This window comes from Mya arenaria, chromosome 6 (assembly GCF_026914265.1).
Source record: "Mya arenaria isolate MELC-2E11 chromosome 6, ASM2691426v1".
NCBI classification, from domain to species: Eukaryota; Metazoa; Mollusca; class Bivalvia; order Myida; family Myidae; genus Mya; species Mya arenaria.
In genome coordinates, this window is record NC_069127.1 from 10773706 (window position 1) to 10794205 (window position 20500).

The following is a 20500-nucleotide window of genomic DNA, read 5'->3' on the forward strand; positions in this document are numbered from 1 at the left end:
ATAGACACTAACCTGGCTTTTGACTTTATACACATCCCAATTGAAAAACAAGGACATGGCATTTCTAGAACAATTCAAGACACAAAATATAATCACAAGAAAACACCATGTTGACCATTGACCCGACTGTCAAAATTAAGTTCAAATACATAACCCTTCCGCCAAGGAGTCAATCGGCTACAAACAACTATTTTTCAGACTTCCACAAGCTACGATTTTCCCAATATTTACACTGAAGACTATCAATTTCTGCAATAGAGTGTCAAATTCAGTCAAATTATCTGCAAAAAGAACATTTTTTGCTTCTTTTTAATTCAATTTTAATAAAATATTGATACTAGAACACAAGCACTCTTTTTTCTGTATTCACATCCGGATCAACGGGGGGCAGATAACTGTGGTCTTGAGCCATATCTGGCTCTGCATCATTGGAACGTTAGCCAGCTGTTAGCAAGCGTATCACTGAACGCCCCTTTCTGTGACGTTCTTTTTTATAGACTTTTTTGTCATAACTAGATATACGTCGTTTTTCTTCCTCATATATCACGTAGCCTTAAAATAACAACGACTTTAAAAAAATAAATATTATTTTAAAAGTATACTTGAATGTGTTGAAATATTTAAAATATACAAACTAATCTGTACACTCATCAAAAGTAAGCTTTAACTATCATGCGCTGTTTACGTGGTAAGGTGCACAACTGTCAATTTAACATTTGAAATTGAGTGAGAGCCTTGTATAAGCATTCAAGTACTTCACTTGAACTATCATTTGTTTTAATAGCTACATTGAAATGGTATTTCAAATATAACATACTGTTTTGACAGCGTAAAATTGGAACATCGACGTTTAAAAGTAAAATCAACAAGTTTTAGAAATACTCATGACCTGTTCTTTATTAATAATTATATTTAATATTTTGGGAACATTATGCCAAAAAATCAAAATGTTTTACCGTCTCATTTTCAGGGTGGGAAAACGACTTGCACCGTACCATTTCAAATGTAAACAAAAACCGGCCATCTTGGATGTTAAAAGGTATGTTTTTAACTATTTCTCCGTTTTTTTTTTAATAAACATGAAGTAGAAATAAAGTTATGAACATGCTCCTTACTTTTCCACACATTTCGATACCAACGTCGAGTAGAAACTCATTTTAGAAAAAAAATCATGGAGAATGTGCATGGAGAATTGAATCGACGTGAAATGACCACGATTTGACAGGGTAAAGTGCAGTGCATTTTGCTATTTCTGACTTTTTGTCCAAGAAAGTTATTTTATTGGTAAACTCTCCAAATAAGTAGTGTCATTTTTCATTTCATGTTCCATGACCAAGCTCAAAATCAAACAAAGCACTATTATTCAGTAAAATTGTCATTAGGTGAGTTGGTGTAATTATGTTGTTTTTTCTATTCTACTCATGATTTCACGAACTGTGTCTTTTTAGTGAACTTGGTATGACTACTCGAAACACCCGTGTAATTCCTCTGTTATTGCTGTCCGTTTAGACAGTCCTAAAAACTGATTGTGTTAACTGTGAGTGTGTTTGTGGTATCTTGTGTGTCTCTTGTATCTGCTTGATATATCTTCAAATATAACGTATTTCCCAGATAAATCAGTTAAGGCAGGTGTGGGATTTAGACTTTTATCAACGTTGTGTTCTTATTAACCTTCCAAACAGCCCCACTTTTCGATTATCTTATGTATGTTTAAAATGAACTGGTTGTCTTCAAGCAAATCTAAGGCGCCAGACAGGAAGCTAAATGATTTCATCCCGATGCTATATTCTTCGGCATTTATCATCCTATGTTGTCAAAATAGCATATATAGGAAAATAAACACGCTATTAATTGAATTTTCATGACCTAATTATAAGTTTAATTTCCTGTAATGTCGTCGATCGTAGAGACATTTTATTTGATGATTGTCGATTTTCCTCTTTTCTAAAAATATCAATGTAGACTACTGCGTTCTTTACATTGAATTGAATTACCGTAAGATATTTTTTCATAAACTTCAGGGGAAAGGGTTGCGGTAAAGATGTCAACCTATCATCCACTCACTAACTTTGAAAGCGGATCTCTCATGGATTGCGTTTATCTCATGGAATTTGTTCAGCTGTATGCAGATAATCTTTGCATGTATACATATCTCATAATGTGGATTGAATCTTTGCGATAATAACCGTATTTTCATTTGCCATATGATATCCCTGTCATCATTCAAAAAGAATGGCGACAGAGCCTGGCTAATTCCAATAAATGTGAACAGTCAGATAGATTATTACGTTGTTTTACCAATGCTGCATACAATTTCACTCCTGCTATTGATATTGTTCTCTTTTTCCTAGCTGTATTCACATTGCTCCTTATATTTGCCTACATTCATAACGCACCGAAACCAATCAAAATGTAAACGACTCAAACAATTTAAAGGACGGTTATCAATGGAATGACAAATGTCAGCGTTAATAAATCAAGTGGGAGATTTTTTTTTGTTTTCATTGCTGGTATGGATTGGCCACGATACTGAAATACCCACTGTACACCCAAAATTACAGTAATAGTATTTGTATGAATACTATTAGTCGCAAGAACGAATAGAGCTAATACATTAACTGTCCTCAATTTAATGCATACTTTGATAAGAATTACCTTTTGCGTTTTATCTTTATTTAGGATTGTTGGGATAAGAGTGAGGTTTGTGCACTTAAACTGGTTTAAATCCCCAGTAAATTTACATTTTACTGACCGTTCCAAGGCGGTACCTAACAATCCTTGACAAACATACCTAGTTTTTTTTATATGTAGTATGTATGCACTGTGCTGCTTGTGGAGTTTTGTGCTGTTCTTCCATGTTTCTTGTTTGTGATTTTATGTTATATGTCTTTGGCGTTTACCCAGTGCCATTAAACCGGGTTAATGTTTAAACTTTTTGCTACTGAGCTTATTTCTGTAGCTTTTTGCATAAATATTAATGAAAATAATTGGTAAATTTTCAATAGAAAACAACAGCAAAAGATGGATAACTAAACAGATGAGTTGTACTCAATTGCCTTCTGCATACAATATACGACAGAACAGAACAGAACAGAACAGAACAGATATTTTATTAAGACTTGTACAAAGTACATCATCTTCTTTACCACATATGAATAATAAATAAACAAACACATGGTATGACATAGGTTATACATACTATGGAATAGAATCATAAATACATTAAAAAAAATAAATAAATATATATGCAAATCAGGTGAGGATGAACAAAACTATTATAATTATAAGTCAATATTTAAAATTGATCTTCTAATACTCAGAGCTTGTTTGACAAATAAGGACAGTTTTATAAGTTCTTGTTTATTTCTTGTGTTTAACAGTTCGATGAACTTAAAAACAGACGGACGTAAATAATAATACCGTTTTATGTATTTCTTTCTTATAGTTTCAAAACGTGTACACGTACAAATAAAATGAAATTCGTCTTCTATATCTCTTGAGTTACAGCATAAACAATGTCTTTCTTCACGTTGTATTCGATTACGATTATATCTACCCGTTTGAATCCTTAACGGGTGTGCAGAAAGTCTAAGTCTGCAGAAAAATAGTCGTAAGCTTTTAGGTAATAAATCCAAATAATCTTCATACACAAAAGTAGTCTTAAATTCCTTATACAAAAATAAAACTGGGCTATCAAGGGATCTATACCATTCTTGCTTAAAACAATCAATTATTCTTGTTTTAAATTCAGTTAGAAAGTACTTTTCATTTATCATATTAGGATTATTGAATACGTATGCAAAACCATATTGGGTCAAAATGCTTTTTAACATTTGATACCCAGTTATTTTTTCTATTATTACAGTCAGATGATGCATACTCATATACACTACTTATTATAATGTTATCGCTACTTGTAACCTTTAACCAATATTGTATAATTCTAACATATCTATGTACATATAGAGGGTATCTACCAAGCTCCCCGTACACACTTGCTGTACATGTATTTTTTCTAACGTTTAACAAACGTTTACAAAACTTTAAATGGATTCTTTCAATTTCCTTAGACTTAGTAAATCCCCAAATTTCGGAAGAATAATTCAAAACGGGGGCAACAAAAGCATCAAATAGTTGACAAAAAATCTTTGGTTTCAGGTCATACTCCTTACATTTACACAATAACACATTTAATGCTCTTAAAGCTTTGCCAGTTAAATGTTCCTGGTTTAAAGCATAATTTCCAGTGTAATTAAAAACAGTTCCTAAATAATTAAAATCATTCACGACGTCAATAGGCTGGCCATTGTAGTTCCAATTTTCTGTTGGCAATAGCCCTCCCCTTTTACGAAAGACCATAATTTTGGTTTTAAGTGTATTTACTGATAAACCCCAATTATTACAATATTCTGAAAGTCTATCCAAATGTTGTTGAATTTCAACTGGTGTTTCACCTACAATAGCCATGTCGTCAGCAAATAATAATAGAATAGGTACAATATCGTCAATACGTAAGCCTGAGTCTAGATTATTTTGTAAATATAACTCTAGGTCTTCAACAAAAAGAGAAAATAACAATGGGGACATAACTTCCCCTTGACGGAGGCCTACTGCATAGTCAAAGTAATCGGAATATGTAGAACAAGATTTAACACAAGATTTGACTTTTTGGTACATATCTCTAATTATTCGAAGTAATTTGCCTTGTATACCGCATTTATATAATTTCAGCCACAACGCATTTCTATAAATAGAATCAAAACATTTCATCATATCGACGTATACAACATAAAGCCGCTTATTGTCATTTAAATATTTTTGTACCAATGACATTAAAATAAATATAGCATCGATGGTGGATCGCCCTTTCCGAAATCCGAACTGAGCGTCCGAAATAATGTTATGTTCATTACAGAATATCTCGATTCGTCTATTTAGCACAGTAGTAAAGAGCTTAGACATGCAACTAAGGAGAGTAATTCCCCTATAATTATTAACATCGTCTACATTTCCTTTTTTGTGCAACGGTATAATAACTCCTTCCATCCACTGATCGGGGAAATATCCAGAATTTAAAATACCGTTAAAAATATCACACAGATGCGATGACAAAATATCAAAAGACTCTATAAAATATTCATTCATCAATAAATCAGTACCTAGCGATTTATTACGCTTAAGTGCTTTAACAGCAATATGAATTTCACTGACAGTTATAGGCTGGTCCAATTCAGGAAATGAATCATTGATTAAATTAAAATCATTTGTGCTACCAAAGTTTTCTGACTCCTCATTGAAACATTCAAAAACACTACTACCTAAAGCTGAAAAATATTCTTTAAACGTTTCATTTGATAAGCTATTATTCGTTTGCTTGGAATTAGATTTAAAATATTTCCAAAAGTCTCTCGGTTTATGTTTCTTAAGTTGTTCTATTTCTTGCATTTTTAATCTGAATGCAGAATTTTTCTTCTTTTTAACAATACTTTTATACACATGCTTACATTCTACTAATAACAATCTATTTTCAAGTGATTTATCGGTATTAAATACACGTAATGACTGTAAGTAAACAGTATGCGCTTCAATACATTCAGCGTCAAACCAGTCATTCTTTTTTACACAAGCATTCGAAAAAAAATAAGGTTTATTACTATAATGATAACGTTTTGAGAATAAAGGATCCGCAACAGTTCGTATAAGATTCGAAAAATCATTAACAGCATCGTTTACAGATTGTCTAGAGCTATCAATATTATTAATAATAGTATTGAATTGTGGCAAACAGCCAATAATTCCTGAGCGAAACTGTTCTCTATATTCGTTGTTCCATTTGTACTTTATCTCTGATCTTTCTTGATCTTCTTGAGTAATATAATTACATAACAGTTTAAAATGCAAAGGTGAGTGGTCACTCCATTGATTGAATGGACAAATAGTGAAATCGCCAATTATTGAAAAGTTTCGTTCATGCATCAATAGATAATCTATAACGGAACAACCATTATTTGAAAAGTATGTATAATTATTTGAGTTGCCTACTCTACCATTAACAATGCGTATTGATGACGATTTACATAAATCTAGTAACTTGATTCCGTGACTATTATTTACAATGTCGACAGAGGCCCGCACAGGGGTACTGTCTGGTTCATAATCTAAATCGTTAAATGAAATATTAACATTATCATGTATAATAAAATCATGTTTTTTACCAGTTCTACTATTTAAATCGCCAGTAATAGCTACACAGCCTAAATCACTGTACTCAGATATATCGTTTTCAAGCGTGTCAAATAAATCAACATTGTTAAAAGCATTATAAGCTGGCGATTCTTCACCCCATAGGTAGACACCACATAAATAAATATCTTCTTTGGTCTTAAAAAATGAATGATCTAGCTTTAACCAAATAATTGTATCGTGATGATTTCTAATAATTTCAATTCCATCTTTTAAGTGATCCTTATAATACAATACAATACCTCCACTACACCTACGAGCATTTCGATGTTGGAACTTGCGATAAAAATTCAGTGAAATATAACCATTTAAAGAAACATTGCTAAGAGAATTAGTCCATGATTCGTATAAGAAACATATATCAGAATTAGAAACAATATTTACAAAATCAAGTGATTGCTGTTTCTCCTGAGTAAGGCCGTGCACATTCCAGGAGAGGATATTGAGCTCACCCTCGGCGTGCCCCTAGTCCCTGACTGGCCGACCGTCCACATAGAGGGTGTCGTAAACTATCCACGCCTTCTTTCCGCCGTCCCTGGCCTCTTTCATCCTCTTCACCAGCCCCCTCCTCTTGTCCGTCACTTCCTTCGGGAATTGCTCGAACATGTGGAAATTCGTCCCTTTTAAATGCTTCCACTCCCTACGCACACTTTCGCGTTCTTGGAAGAACGTGAATTTGGCCACAATGTTTCGAACTTTGCCCCTGATTTGCTGGCCCGGTGTCCTGTGTACACGCTCGAACCGGATGCTGTCCGCCGTCTCCTTGGCAATCTTCAAGGCGTCCTGCAGGTGTCGTCGCAGTTTCCTCTCGGTGACATCTGCTGTCTCGTTTCCGCTACTGTTGTCCTCGGGGATGTTAGTAAATACGAGGTTATTACGCATAGACTGTGACTTCATGTATGTGACATCGTCGCGCAACTCGTCCCTCTGTTTCTCCAGGACCGCCACCCTGCTGGAGACAAGGCCCGTCCCCATGTCTGCTGAATCTACGCGATCCTCCAGTCTTGACACTCGGTCCTCTGTTTTCTTCGCTCGATCGTCGAGGGCCAACCATATTTTCTTCAATTCTTTATCAAAGTCCGACACTTTCTTTTCTAACACTTCCATAGTTCCCAGTTTCTTTTCCACCTCTGCCAACTTCGCAATCCATGAGGTCCCTGTTGGTTGGCTCGCGGCCGCCCTCTGCCATTTTGTCCCCGCCAGTAACAGCCTCCTCTTGTGTATCGTCACTTACAAATACACTATTATCACAGTTCTTATCCAAAGCACCATTTTCTGCATATAAAACAGCATTTGCCTGGCTTATTATGTCACTCACATTATGGTCAAAATCCTCTGACGGGCCTCTTTGTTTACAGATTTTACTCCTGTTTAAATCACTGTTATTTCCACTGCTATTCCGATCCTTTCTTTTATTGTTTTTACTTTTAGTCATGATACACGATATCCCATAACATATTTCGTATTCTATACACTTTTTGTAAATAGTATCCGTTTATTCACTCAAAATATCAAATTTTACTATTTTTTCACCCCTGACTTAAAACCACGTCCACTCCCGCGTAAGTTTAATCGAAGAACGACCTTACTTCAGTTAGAGTACATTGATGAAACAAAAAGTAATTCACACTTTGAAACAATCAAAAAGGATTTCCTACCCACAATAAATATCAAATATACTCACCTGTGTGAAAAACTTTAATATGTTTTACTGTTAAACAGTTAAACTGTTTCGACAGTTGTACATATCAGCTGTAAACTGTACGTTCGATACAATAGCTCTGTCGTCAGTAGCAGTCCCTCCATCTGTATCAAAATGCCCCCCCCACCCCACCCCCACCTACGCGTGCTTATCGACGAGACGACAAGATAGAAAAAAATCCACGTTGATGTTTGCAGGAGGTTAAAATGTGAGTATGTACGCATGTTGATAGCTATGTGAGAATACTATATTGGCAATAAATGTTAAATATGAATTTTGTTAGCGACTTTTTAAATCTCCAACGAATTTCTGAAAGAACTGTCTTGTTATTTTACATTTTCCGTGATTCATTATCGCATTGCTCACCGCCTCACTCACCAGGGTCATTGAGAGCTACCAAAGCATTTCGTTAGCGACGTTTGGGTCTCCATCGATCTTCTGAAAGGGTCCTGTTATTATAATACTTTTTTTATAAATTGTTCGTGATAAATTATCACATCGCTCAACACCTCACACATTGGTGTTGTTGAAAATGATCCAAAGCATGTTCTTATTGCGACTTTGGTATCTTACGAATTCCTGAAAGGACGTTCTTTTTAATTTACCTTTAATTAAATATCGCATTGCTAATCCACGAACATAGCGGCGCCATTCAAAACAGACCAAAGCATTTTGTAGGGGACGTTTCTGATAACTCACGCATTTCTGAAAGGAGCGTCTTATACAGTGTGTTTGTTCAATTATCGCATTGTTTAACCCGTACTTACCGACGTCCCTGACAATAAACACAAACATTTGTAAGCGACATTTTGATCGCCAACAATTTTCTGAAAGGACAGTCTTCTTATTATGCATTTTGCCTGATCAATTATTATTGTTTCCCCCTCATAGTTTAGTCATTCTTTCCTAACTTTAGACTGCGGATCAAAGTAATTTGTTGACGACATTTTTAATCTCCCACGAATGTCTGAAGAAATTGCCTTGTAATTACGTATAACCCTTGATTAATTATCGTATTGTTCGACCCCTCACACTCTTTCGTCATTGTTCCCGGACTCTAGACAGCAGGCCAAAGACTTGGCTTATACAGCCTCATGAGCAACATTTTCAAAGCATGTCGGTAAAACCAACTCTTGATAAAATCATTCAGATGCATTCTTTGCATTAGAATTAAGTCTGTATTTTTTTCTGGCACATAAATACAATATTTATGAGTTTCCAAATAATAAGAGAAAGAATAAAAGTTTCCAGATACAACGAAATACATCATGTTAATGGGCGTCTGGTATATTAATGATTTATTTCTCCATTTAGAATAATTTCACTAATAAAGTTAAATTAAGCCTTATTTAGAACTAAATGTTAATATCTGCCAGTAAAAATGGTTTATAAAATGTGGCCATATGCCAGGTGACCGGAATAATTTATGCACTTGATGTTTTAATCAAACTTTACGATATAATATCCTAAATATCTATATCATATATGAGACCTTACTAAATGATTGAATAATGAGTAAAGAGCACCATGCTTCGAACTAATTGTGGAAGATAAATATATGTCAGATTCAGTGCTTCGGTTAAGTGGTTGGACATCAATCATTTTGAGTTCTCACAATAGTGTAAACAAGCCGCTCTATTTAGTATATTTCCTGACGAAATATTTTATTTCTGTTCTATGTATCTGAATACATCATGGCGAATAAGGGGAGGTTCTTATCAATTATATTCCTACTTGTTTGTTTCATGAAATAAAAATAGAGTATCAATGTTTCGTGCACTGATTTTGTCTCAGTCAATCAGGTTTCCTGACGCAGCTTATTTTGGTATAGGAATATTTAGTGCTGTTTTATTATCTTTTTCGCGCCTTTGAGAGATGCGTTTATTGAAATTGATTTATTTTCTTAAATGAGGTAAAATGGCGTTTACTTTTCTTCTCATTTGGGAACGAAGTTTTGTTTTACTCATGAAATTACCCATTTACGTTTAGAATCTATTCTTTACCTTTCTACCAATGTGATACAATCTTTAAACAAACGTACCAGCAATGCTCGTCTGTTATTGGATGCCATATCGTTGTTTGCCCATATAGTAATTTTTGTGGCGTTAATAACTTTTCATTATATAATGAGTTCTACAAAATTGCCATCTGTCAACGAGCACCATTGCGTATATTAATGTGACACTCTTATTCAAATTCAATACATACACATGTTTAACAAACATACATTTTGACTGATAAACCTTAAATTACTTACTAAATAATGCATTTATGGATTTTTTTAATTACTGATAACAAGCTTGTAACTGTGTATTTAATAGCTGAAAACGCAAAAATATTAAATGATTGGTGAATGCTAAAAAACTTACTGTGATCTACTATCATCTCATAAGATAGTAAAACCGTGTTTTCTTCACCTTTATTTCAAATTAAACTTGGTATTAGTGTATCCCTTATAAGAACCAATGTTTTCGGCATTTAGTAATCTTTTTTGGGATATTAAAACAATTTTATTAGTTGTGGTAAATCTTATTTGGGAGTAAGAGTGTATCTTTAAGAAATAAATTTTATAAATTCTATATAAAGAAACAATAATGAAAATTTGTGTTTGACATGCAACAATATTTAGAACTTAATAAACACTACAATCAGCGAGAACAAATCTAAATGAAAAGTTATACTGTGAATTTCAAACATGCAAAATCATTCCTATTGTCTTGCGACAACATGTGAATAGAGTGCTGTAATATTTCTTTCTCCTCTTTTACTTGCATTGCATTATCTTCTGATGGAGTGCCAAGAGGCTGATTATATTACTCACACATTTATTTCAATAAAATATTTTAAATTTCCAGATTAACAAATTAACAAAACAAAATATTGACGATGGAATGTAGAAGTTAGCTTTAAAACGTATACTAGGCAGGCATGTACTTATTCTCTTATCGCTGGTAGCATGCAGTACATGGATGGTATAAATAAAATATCTGAAGTTATTTCCTAACTTAAATGCGTTCCCTACTCAGTCATACAATGAAAACTACAGTGTCAATTCTTTAAGGCCAAATTAAGTTTCCCATAGGTCAATGTTATAACCTTTTCGTAATGGCACAAAGTACTCTATTTTTTATTTAAATCAAAATACAGCGCTGCACCAATGAGCTTATCTTAAGTTATGCTGTTGTTGTCTTTTATATATCGCTTTGTTTTATATCCTGTGTTCTCAAAATAGCAAATATAGGAAAATAAACACGCTATTAATTGAATTTTTCACGACCAAATTAGAAGTTTCATTTCCTTAAATGTCGTCGATCGTAGGGACATTTTATTTGATGACTGTCAATTTTCCTCGTTTCTTAAAATATCAATGTAGCTTACTGCGTTCTTTACATTGAATTGAATCACCATATGATATTTTTTCATAAACTTCAGGGGAAAGGGTTGCGGAATAAATGCCCACCTATCACCCATGAGTTCGTTTGTTCACATGTTATTGCCTACATGCATCTGTACATATCAGCTTAAACTGTATGTTCCATACAATAGCTCTGTCGTCAGCAGTCTCTCACTGTGACAACTTTCTGATTTCTTTGTACAAAAACTGGAATGTCCTTTTCTTCATCTGTATCAAAATGCCCCCTACGCGTGCTTATCGACGAGACGACAAGATAGAAAAATTCCACGTTGATTTTTGCAGGAGGTTAACATGTGAGTATGTACGCATGTTGCTAGATATGTGATACTATTATAGTGACAATAAATGAATTTTGTTAGCGACGATTTTGATCTTCAACGAATTTCTGAAAGGAATGTCCTTTTTTAACATTGTCCGCAATTCATAACCGCATTGCTCACCGCCTCATTCATCGGGGTCATTGAGAGCTACCAAAGCCATCTGTTAGCGACGTTTGGGTCTCCCATGATCTTCTTAAAGGGTCCTTTTATTATAATATTTTTTTATCAATTGTTCGTGATTAATTATCGCATTGCTCAACACCTCACACATCGGTGTTGTTGAACATGAACCAAATCATGTTGGTCTCCTATGAAGTTCTGAAATGACTGTCTGTTTAATGTACCTTTGACTAAATATCGCATTGCTAATCCACGAACATACCGGCGCCATTCAAAAAAGACCAAAGAATTTTGTAGGGAACGTTTTTGATGAATTTCTGTGGACTGTCATTTATTATACAGCGTCTTTGTTCAATTATAGCATTGTTTAACCTCTACTCATTGACGTCACGGACAAAAACGTTTGTAAGCGACATTGTTGATCGGCAACAAATATCTTCTTATTAAGCACTGTCCCTGATAAATTATTATTGTTTCCCCCAAACAGTTTAGTCATTGTTCTCTGAGGTTAGACAGCGGATCAAAGCAATTTGTTCACGAATTTTATAATCGCCCACCAATTTCAGAAAGAATTGTATTGTTATTACGTATAACACTTAATTAGTGATCGTATTGTTCGCCCCCCTCACACTTTTTTGTCATTGTTCCCGAACTATTGACAGCAGGCCAAGGTCTTGGGCTATACAGCCTCATGAGCAGCATTTTCAAGCATGGCGGTAAAACCAACTGTTCATCAAATAAATCAGATGCATTTGCATGTATTCGAATCAAGTCTGTATTATTTCTGGCACATAAATAAAATACAAGTTTCCAGATATACCACTAAACAAACCATGTTAATAAACGTCTCGTATATTAATGATTATGACTCCGTTAAAAATAATTGCACTTCTAAATATAATGTAAGCATTATATCATTACAAAATTTAAAAACTAAATTAAATAGCTGTCTGTAAGAATGGTTAATATACGTTGCCATATGCCAGGTGACAGGAATACTTTATACGCTTGATATTTTAACACATTTTAACGATATAATATCCTAAATATCTATATTATAAACAAAACCTTACTTTATGTTTAAAGAGGGAATAACGATCACCATGCTTCCAAACTAATTGCAGAAAATAAATATATGTTGGATTCAGTGCGTTGGTCAAATGGTTTGATATTAAATATTTGTATGATTCGGGTCAGTAACACATGAGTTATTAATGGGAAAATGCCTCATGTTTTCATTAATGTATAACAAATTGTCAGTAATTTTGTAATAATCTTTGATGAGTAATAATAGAATATATTGGGATTTTTTTGTGGATTTTTTTGTTGATATTTTGTGATTAATGATCATGTTCCGTTCATGTCTGGTATTGAAAATATTTTCTTGATCTTTTTGGGGGGTGGGGGCGTGGCAAATAGGTGGGTTTAGGGAGCTCGTTTTCTTTTGACCGTATTAAGGCAGTAATCCCATCATTTCTTGGCGAAGCTATATTGATGCGTGCGCCTTGAAATGTTTGGTTCTTTACCTAAGTATATCATATTTTGAATTAGCTTGTTTACTATAATACTGATTTGCCCTTTCTTCCTCGCTTTGCTTTACCAGTGTTGAACATTTCGCATGTATGCTCTTACACCGTTTTTGAATAACAGAAGTAGTTGACCAATTTGTTGCGTGGTACATGATGTAAAACGACCAATAAAAATGGGACAACGTTAAATCAAGTGCAATACAGAGCATGACTGTGTTTATATTAAAATTGGTGATAAAACAAGCAATTCAATATAAACATGTTTTAAAAATATTCAATTAGCGATCGCCTTTACTGAACACAAACAGTATCAGACCTTCTGGATTCGCATTATTAGAAAGTGGGATAGCGTTCCACTTAACGCTTCTCATTGTAAACACTGTAAAGGGCACGTTTATTTCTCATCATATGCTTATCGCATGGATGTTTTCCCAGTCCAAGGAGTTTGCGGGGGCTTGTCCGCCTCTTATAGTTAATTGTTATCCGACTATTTGCCGTTAATGGGTGCATAGTTTTAAAACACTGATTAGGTGTTTTTGATTGGTCGAAAACCGGCTTTATTCCTGATCGTGAATTATTTACCTCCAATTTTACATTCAAATATGGTAATAAGCCGGCACAGACATGTGTGCGAAATAAGAATGTTGTCTTGTGTACCTCTTTTTAATTGTTTGAATTAAGCTTTATTTATACTTAGTTGGATCAAGTGTGGCGTTGAGCATTTTTTTTCTCGTCGTGTTCCCACTGATGAAAATGAAATGGCAGACTGCGAGGCAAACTAAATACACATGACAGTAAACTGAATGATGTATTCCCGATGGTTCAGTCATTGACATTCATCATTCTGTGTTCTCAAGATAGTAAATACAGAAGAATAAACAAGCCATTCAATCCATTTTCATGACGTAATTAGTAGTTCATTTCCATAAAAGTCCGCGGCCGTAGGGAGATTTAAATTGATGCTTCAAAAATGTTGTCATTTTGCCGCATTTCTTAAATGTTAAAGCACACTTAGATGCATGAGTAAAAGTTGATAACCAAATATCAACAAGGATTTTTGTGGCCATCATACCTATACAAAGAACGCGTTTTTTCATTAAAATGATATATACAAAATTGACAACAGTCAACGTAGTTTGTGCATGACATTGCGTTAATTTTAACAACCAAATGAATACAACAATCAGCGAGAACAAGCAATATTGTAAATTGCAGTCAATTAAAAACCAATTATCAGTTGATAATTTAGTTGCGACAATATGCGAAGGGAAAATCTTTTTTATATTCCTCTATTACTTGTATTCAGTTTATTCAAGAAAAGCTTAAAATAGACAATGCTACAGAAGTAATACGTCTGCAGAGAGCGCATCGGATCGGTCCCTACCAAGGCGATAAGACCCGGCCGATTGTGGCCAAGTTCTCCGACTTCCCTGATCGTGAGAAAGTTCGTCGGGCGGCGAAGGAACTAAAGGGAACACAGTACGGGATCTCGGAACAGTTTCCTAAGCAGGTTGTGGAGCAGCGCCGGAAACTGGTTCCCATCATGCTCCAGGCCCGGAAGGACGGCAAAGAGGCTTTTATTAAGGTCGATAAGCTGTTTATCAACAACCATCTCTACCGCGGACCCTGTTAGGAAGTGTGTGAGAATGTTTTTAAGTGCCTCTCCTGGAACATAGAAGGACTCACTCCTCAGAAAAAGTCGTCGAAAGATTTTGTTGATCTCATCTGTGAGTATGACATAATATGCCTGAGTGAGTCGTGGACAAATAAGAACTCAATTATTGACATAAAAGGATATTCAAACCCTATTCATTCTTACCGTAAATACCAACATCGAAGAGCGAAACGGTCAAGTGGAGGCCTTATTGTATATATTAAAGATAATATTAGAAATGGAGTTAAACTTGTACAAAATTCAACAGACTGCATTATTTGGGTTAAACTAGATAAGAATTTTTTCCATATTGATGATGATGTATATATTTGCTTTACTTATATTGCTCCGGAGTCATCGCCGGTCCACAATATGTATAGTGTTGATGTTTTCACACAGCTAGAACAAGATATTATATTGTTTAGTCAGCGTGGGAAAATATTTTTGTCAGGTGACTTTAATAGCCGTACTGGTAGTAAAGGCGATTTCATTCAATTTGATCGTAGTATTGATGTCAATGACGTAATTACTATAGATACTCCGACGCCTCGCACCTCGCGAGATATGACTTCTAATCGTTTTGGCGATTTTTTACTTGACCTTTGTAAGGCAACCAATCTGCGAATAGTTAACGGTCGATGGCCGGGAGACCGTGGGAATTTTACCTGTATGACCCATAACGGGGCTAGTGTCGTTGATTATTTATTGACACATCATGATAATTTCAATCTGCTTGACAATTTCTCAGTGGGTGATTTTAATACGTTTTCGAATCATGCACCATTGACGTTTTCATTCAAGGTAAATACAGTACACAGGGATCCGAGTAGCAGCAATACTAAAAATAAATATTATAAATTTGATATAAAGTATAAAGACGCTTTTGTGAGTGATATTTCAAATAATATAGACAATTTGATATTTGAGTTAAATTCTGAAATTAGCGGGGAGGGGGATGTAGATCGATTGACTTCGATTTTTACTAAATATATATGTGATAAAGGAAATAAGTATTTTCAAAAAACTTCTCAAACGCCAGTCTTTTATTTCCAAGACGGAAAAGTTAAACAGGATTGGTTTGATGCTGAATGTAAACGCAAATATGACGTGTATAAAAGCGCTGTATGCCAATTTAACCTTACATTTTCGGATACTGATCGAATTTCGCTGTATGTGGCAAAAAAAGATTATAAGTATCAGTGTCGGAGGTCAAAAAATTCATTCAACTTTACACGTAGTCGTAAAATGAACGATTTAAGAAGGAAGTCTCCGAGGGAGTTTTGGAAAATATTTAAAAACGGGAAAAAAGCAAATAATGGTGATACTATTTCTAATGAGGAATTTCAAACTTTCTTCAGTAATCTTATGTCAGGTGGTGATTTCAGAGGCGAGGAAGAATATAATGAGTTTATTGGGGAATTTGATTCTGGTTTAGACCATAACTCTACTTTCGAGTCATTAGATGTGCCTATTTCAGATGATGAAATTTTGAAAGCTATCAAGAAGTTAGGTTCAAATAAGGCACCCTCTATTGACAACGTTTTATATGAGTATTTTAAGGTATCAGTACCACACATTATTAGACCATTGAATTCCTTTTTTAATCATATATTGAACACGAAATCGTTCCCTCGGTCATGGGCAACTGGAGTTGCTATTCCAATCTACACAAAGGGAAACCAATCAGACCCTAACAATTACAGGGGGATAACTCTTACTAGCTGTTTTTCAAAATTATTTACTATCGTATTAAATGAAAGGCTGAAATTGTGGGCTGAAGAAAATAGTATTTTCACAGATGCTCAGTTTGGTTTTAAAAATAAGTATAGTACGGTTGATCCTGTCTTTATTTTGCACTCGTTGATTCAAAAACAGTTTGAAAGAAAAAAGAAGCTGTTTTGCTGTTTTATTGATTATAAAAAAGCTTATGATTGCATTGATAGAAGTAGGCTTTGGTATAAGTTTATAAAATTGGGAATCGACGGTAAAATGTTGTCCATTGTTCGATCTATGTATAGCGAGGTGAAACTTTGTGTAAAACACCTGGGAACATTGTCAGATTTTTTCAACAGTAACCTTGGCTTATTTCAAGGGGAGATAACCTCTCCGATATTTTTCTCACTTTTCTTGAACGATATTGAAATGCATTTGCAAGAAAATATAAATGACGGCATTACTGTCGACCAAATTTCAATATATCTACTGTTATTTGCAGACGATGCTGTTATTGTTTCAGAGACAAAGGATGGTTTGCAGAACTCTTTAAATAGTTTATATTCATATTGTCGCAAATGGAACCTCACGGTTAACATTGATAAAACTAAGGTTATGGTGTTTAGGAAAGGTGGTAGGTTGGGCAATAATGATAAATGGTTGTATAATAATCAGGAAGTTGAAATTGTGGGTTCTTTTAATTATCTAGGTATTGTTTTTACCAGTGGCGGTTCTTTTATTCAAGCTGCCAAAACACTTGCAGGAAAGGGGTTGCGATCACTGCACGCACTTATGGGGCTGGTTCGTAATATTACAGTTCCAATTAATATCATGTTTAATCTCTTCGACTCTTATGTGTTATCTGTTTTAAACTACGGCTCTGAAGTGTGGGGTTATATGAATGCGGAAGTCTCAGAGAGAGTACATAAGAAATTTTGTAAATGGGTGTTAAATGTTAAACAATCCACTAACACTTTGGCCTTGTATGGAGAGTTGGGTAGGTTCCCATTGTACATAGAACGTCATATTAGAATGGTGAAATACTTTTTAAAGCTCCACTCAGTAAAGCAAGAAAACTGTATTTTAAATGCTATATTACTTGATCAAATTTATAATGTAGATAACAACGTGTCAACCAAGAGCTGGGTGTCAAGAGTTCGTGACATCCTTCAATCATCTGGTCTTAATGAAGTATGGCTTTATCCTGGTTCTGTGAAAATTGAATGTTTTGTGCCTGTGCTTCGGAGTAGACTTCGAGATATTTATATTAGTAATTGGAGATCTGGGTTAGATCTATCCTCTGCTCTAGATGTATACCGTGAAATTAAAACTAGTTTTGAACAATCAGCGTATCTCAGTCTGGTAGAAAATACAAAATATAGAAATGTATTGGCTAAATTACGTCTTTCTTCGCATAAATTAAATATAGAGATAGGTCGACATAATAAAATTCCTAGACATGAAAGAAAATGTACATTGTGTATTTTAAATGATATTGAGGACGAATTCCACTTTGTTCTTAAATGCCCTGTGTATGCAGACCTTAGACGCCAGTATATTCCTAAGTACTTTTATACTCATATTAGTTTGATGAAATATATTTTATTGATGCAAAGTAGTAATAAAATACTCATTAGAAAATTAGCAATGTATTGTGATAAGGCGTTCAAACTTCGTGATTCGTTGATATAAAGTGGATGTTTTCTATCTTATTTTTGATAGGGTAAAAACTCATATTGGGTTGGTGTATTGTCCTTATGTTTTGTTATTTCAGTACATGTTTGCATCATTTTCCTGGTCCTTACGATGTAATCAAATATACTTTCATTACCCATTATACGCAGTCATATGCGGCTATATACATAACCAATGCATGATTACTGTTTGATAAATCTTAAATAATGTCCGACAGTATGTAATATTCAATTAAAAATTATATCATATGATATTAATTCATTCTCACATGTATATCCCAGAAACAATCAAATCAAATGTATTTAGCGTATAATATGCTATGTGTTAAAATTGTTGCATGCCATATATATATATATATATGTGTTTTTTGCTATTATGACGATAAGCTTGTAATGCTTAAGTCTAATAAATATTCTGTTCTGTTCTGTTCTGTATTGCTTTTCTCCTACCCCATATATGTAGTTACAAATATTTGGCCATATTGCCCACGGGCTAAGATAAAATAGAAACCGTATGTAAAATAATGAATTCAATAATTTTTGCTGTAGTTTGATTAACTGAGGTGGGAGAAAAACATCTACCTTTACCGCTCGTGTAAGATTTTTATTATATGCCATGGTTGAGAGTGTATGAAAGGTTCATTCAAATCAGTCTACCGAGTTTCCGCAAAGCATCCTGCGCGATGGTTGGGATGAACATTTCTCCCACCTCAGATATGTAGATCCAAAATTTTAATCATGCTAGAATTCTTATCTTGTCCACGGGCAAAGATAAAACAAGTACCCGTATGAAACTCCTTTTAAATGGTTATCACATTGTAATTACCTCTCTTGTTGAAGATTGTCGTCTGTAGCATCATGGAAACCTTGTCTTTTGGCAATATCTAGAATGCTAATTAATTATTTCTCGCTTCAAATGTCACCATTATTTTTTTTTACGCACCTTTCAAGAAATAAAGCTTCACTTTCCTCAGAACTATTTAAAGATCGGTTTGACTAATAATCATAATTACTGCGAGCACATCCATAACAACCACGAATTATAACATATACATACGCACTTTTTCACTACGCACAAAAGAGTTCTACCAACGCCGCTCGTGTAAGATAGGTACACCCCAACCCTCGCGCAGGGTGTTTTGCGGAAACTCGGTTATAAACCTCGTTTCTGCAAAACACCCTACGCTCGGGTCGGGATGAACCTATATTACACTCTCGGCCATGAAAGATACTTATAATCGTACACGAGCGGCGATGGTAGGTGCCGTTTCTCCCACCTCAGATATGTAGATCCATATTTTTGCCATGATGGAAATCCTTTTTTTGTCCACGAGCAAAGATAAAAAATAACCGTATTTTTAAAATAAGTGTTTTTCATTGCCAGTAGTGTAAGATAGGTTCATCCCAAACATAGCGCAGGGTTTACCTGGCTTTGTTTTACCAGACTGCATGATTTCGCATTTATGCATCTCTTTTGAGTAACGGGAATTGTTTGCCACCATCTTGTGGTAAAATAGAGCAATGTATTATACAAAACATCGTTTTAAACTGTGTGTAGGATGGGAAAAATCAAAATGTATCCCCTACAGTTAAATATATTCAATTAGCAATTGACGATATGATAGAGACCATCTATTTCTGGCCTTTCTGGCCTTGCACTATTGGAAATCACTGGCTGCCTCTCCCTTGAAACGTTTTCAACGCTCTAACAGGAGACTTATTTAGCATTACATGTTTATGGTATAGGTGATTTTGTCCGTTGGACATCTCGAAAAACATGCGGGGGTGTGTAATGCCTTAGTGCGCTGGTATGCCGCCGGCGTGCCGCTGGAATGTGTAGAGCTATAGTGCGCTGGTGTGCCGCTGGCGTGCCGGTGGAATGTGAAAAGCCATAGAACGCTGGTTTGCCGCTGGTGCACGTTCACGACTTGCCTGGATCGGGTTAGCAACACAAGAGTTAGTGCTTTTTATTTAAGGTATTTGAAGTGTATGTTAGTATAATGTGGTGGTGATCGCGCAGGATTTCTGTTGATTTTATTTTCTATTACAATAGTTATTGCTATTGACCTTTAAGTGATTAAAACAAAACACCCTCAATCCTGAGGTTTAA

At 34.7% G+C, this 20500-nt stretch overlaps 1 protein-coding gene across 1 annotated transcript; it reads left to right on the forward strand.

The window, feature by feature from the left end:
• Positions 1–12510: 12510 nt before the first annotated feature.
• On the forward strand, positions 12511–14962 carry LOC128237551 (uncharacterized). Its single transcript, XM_052953142.1, has 2 exons — positions 12511–12516; positions 14636–14962. Exons 1-2 carry the CDS (start codon positions 12511–12513, stop codon positions 14960–14962), a joined length of 333 nt encoding a protein of 110 aa, XP_052809102.1.
• Positions 14963–20500: the final 5538 nt, after the last annotated feature.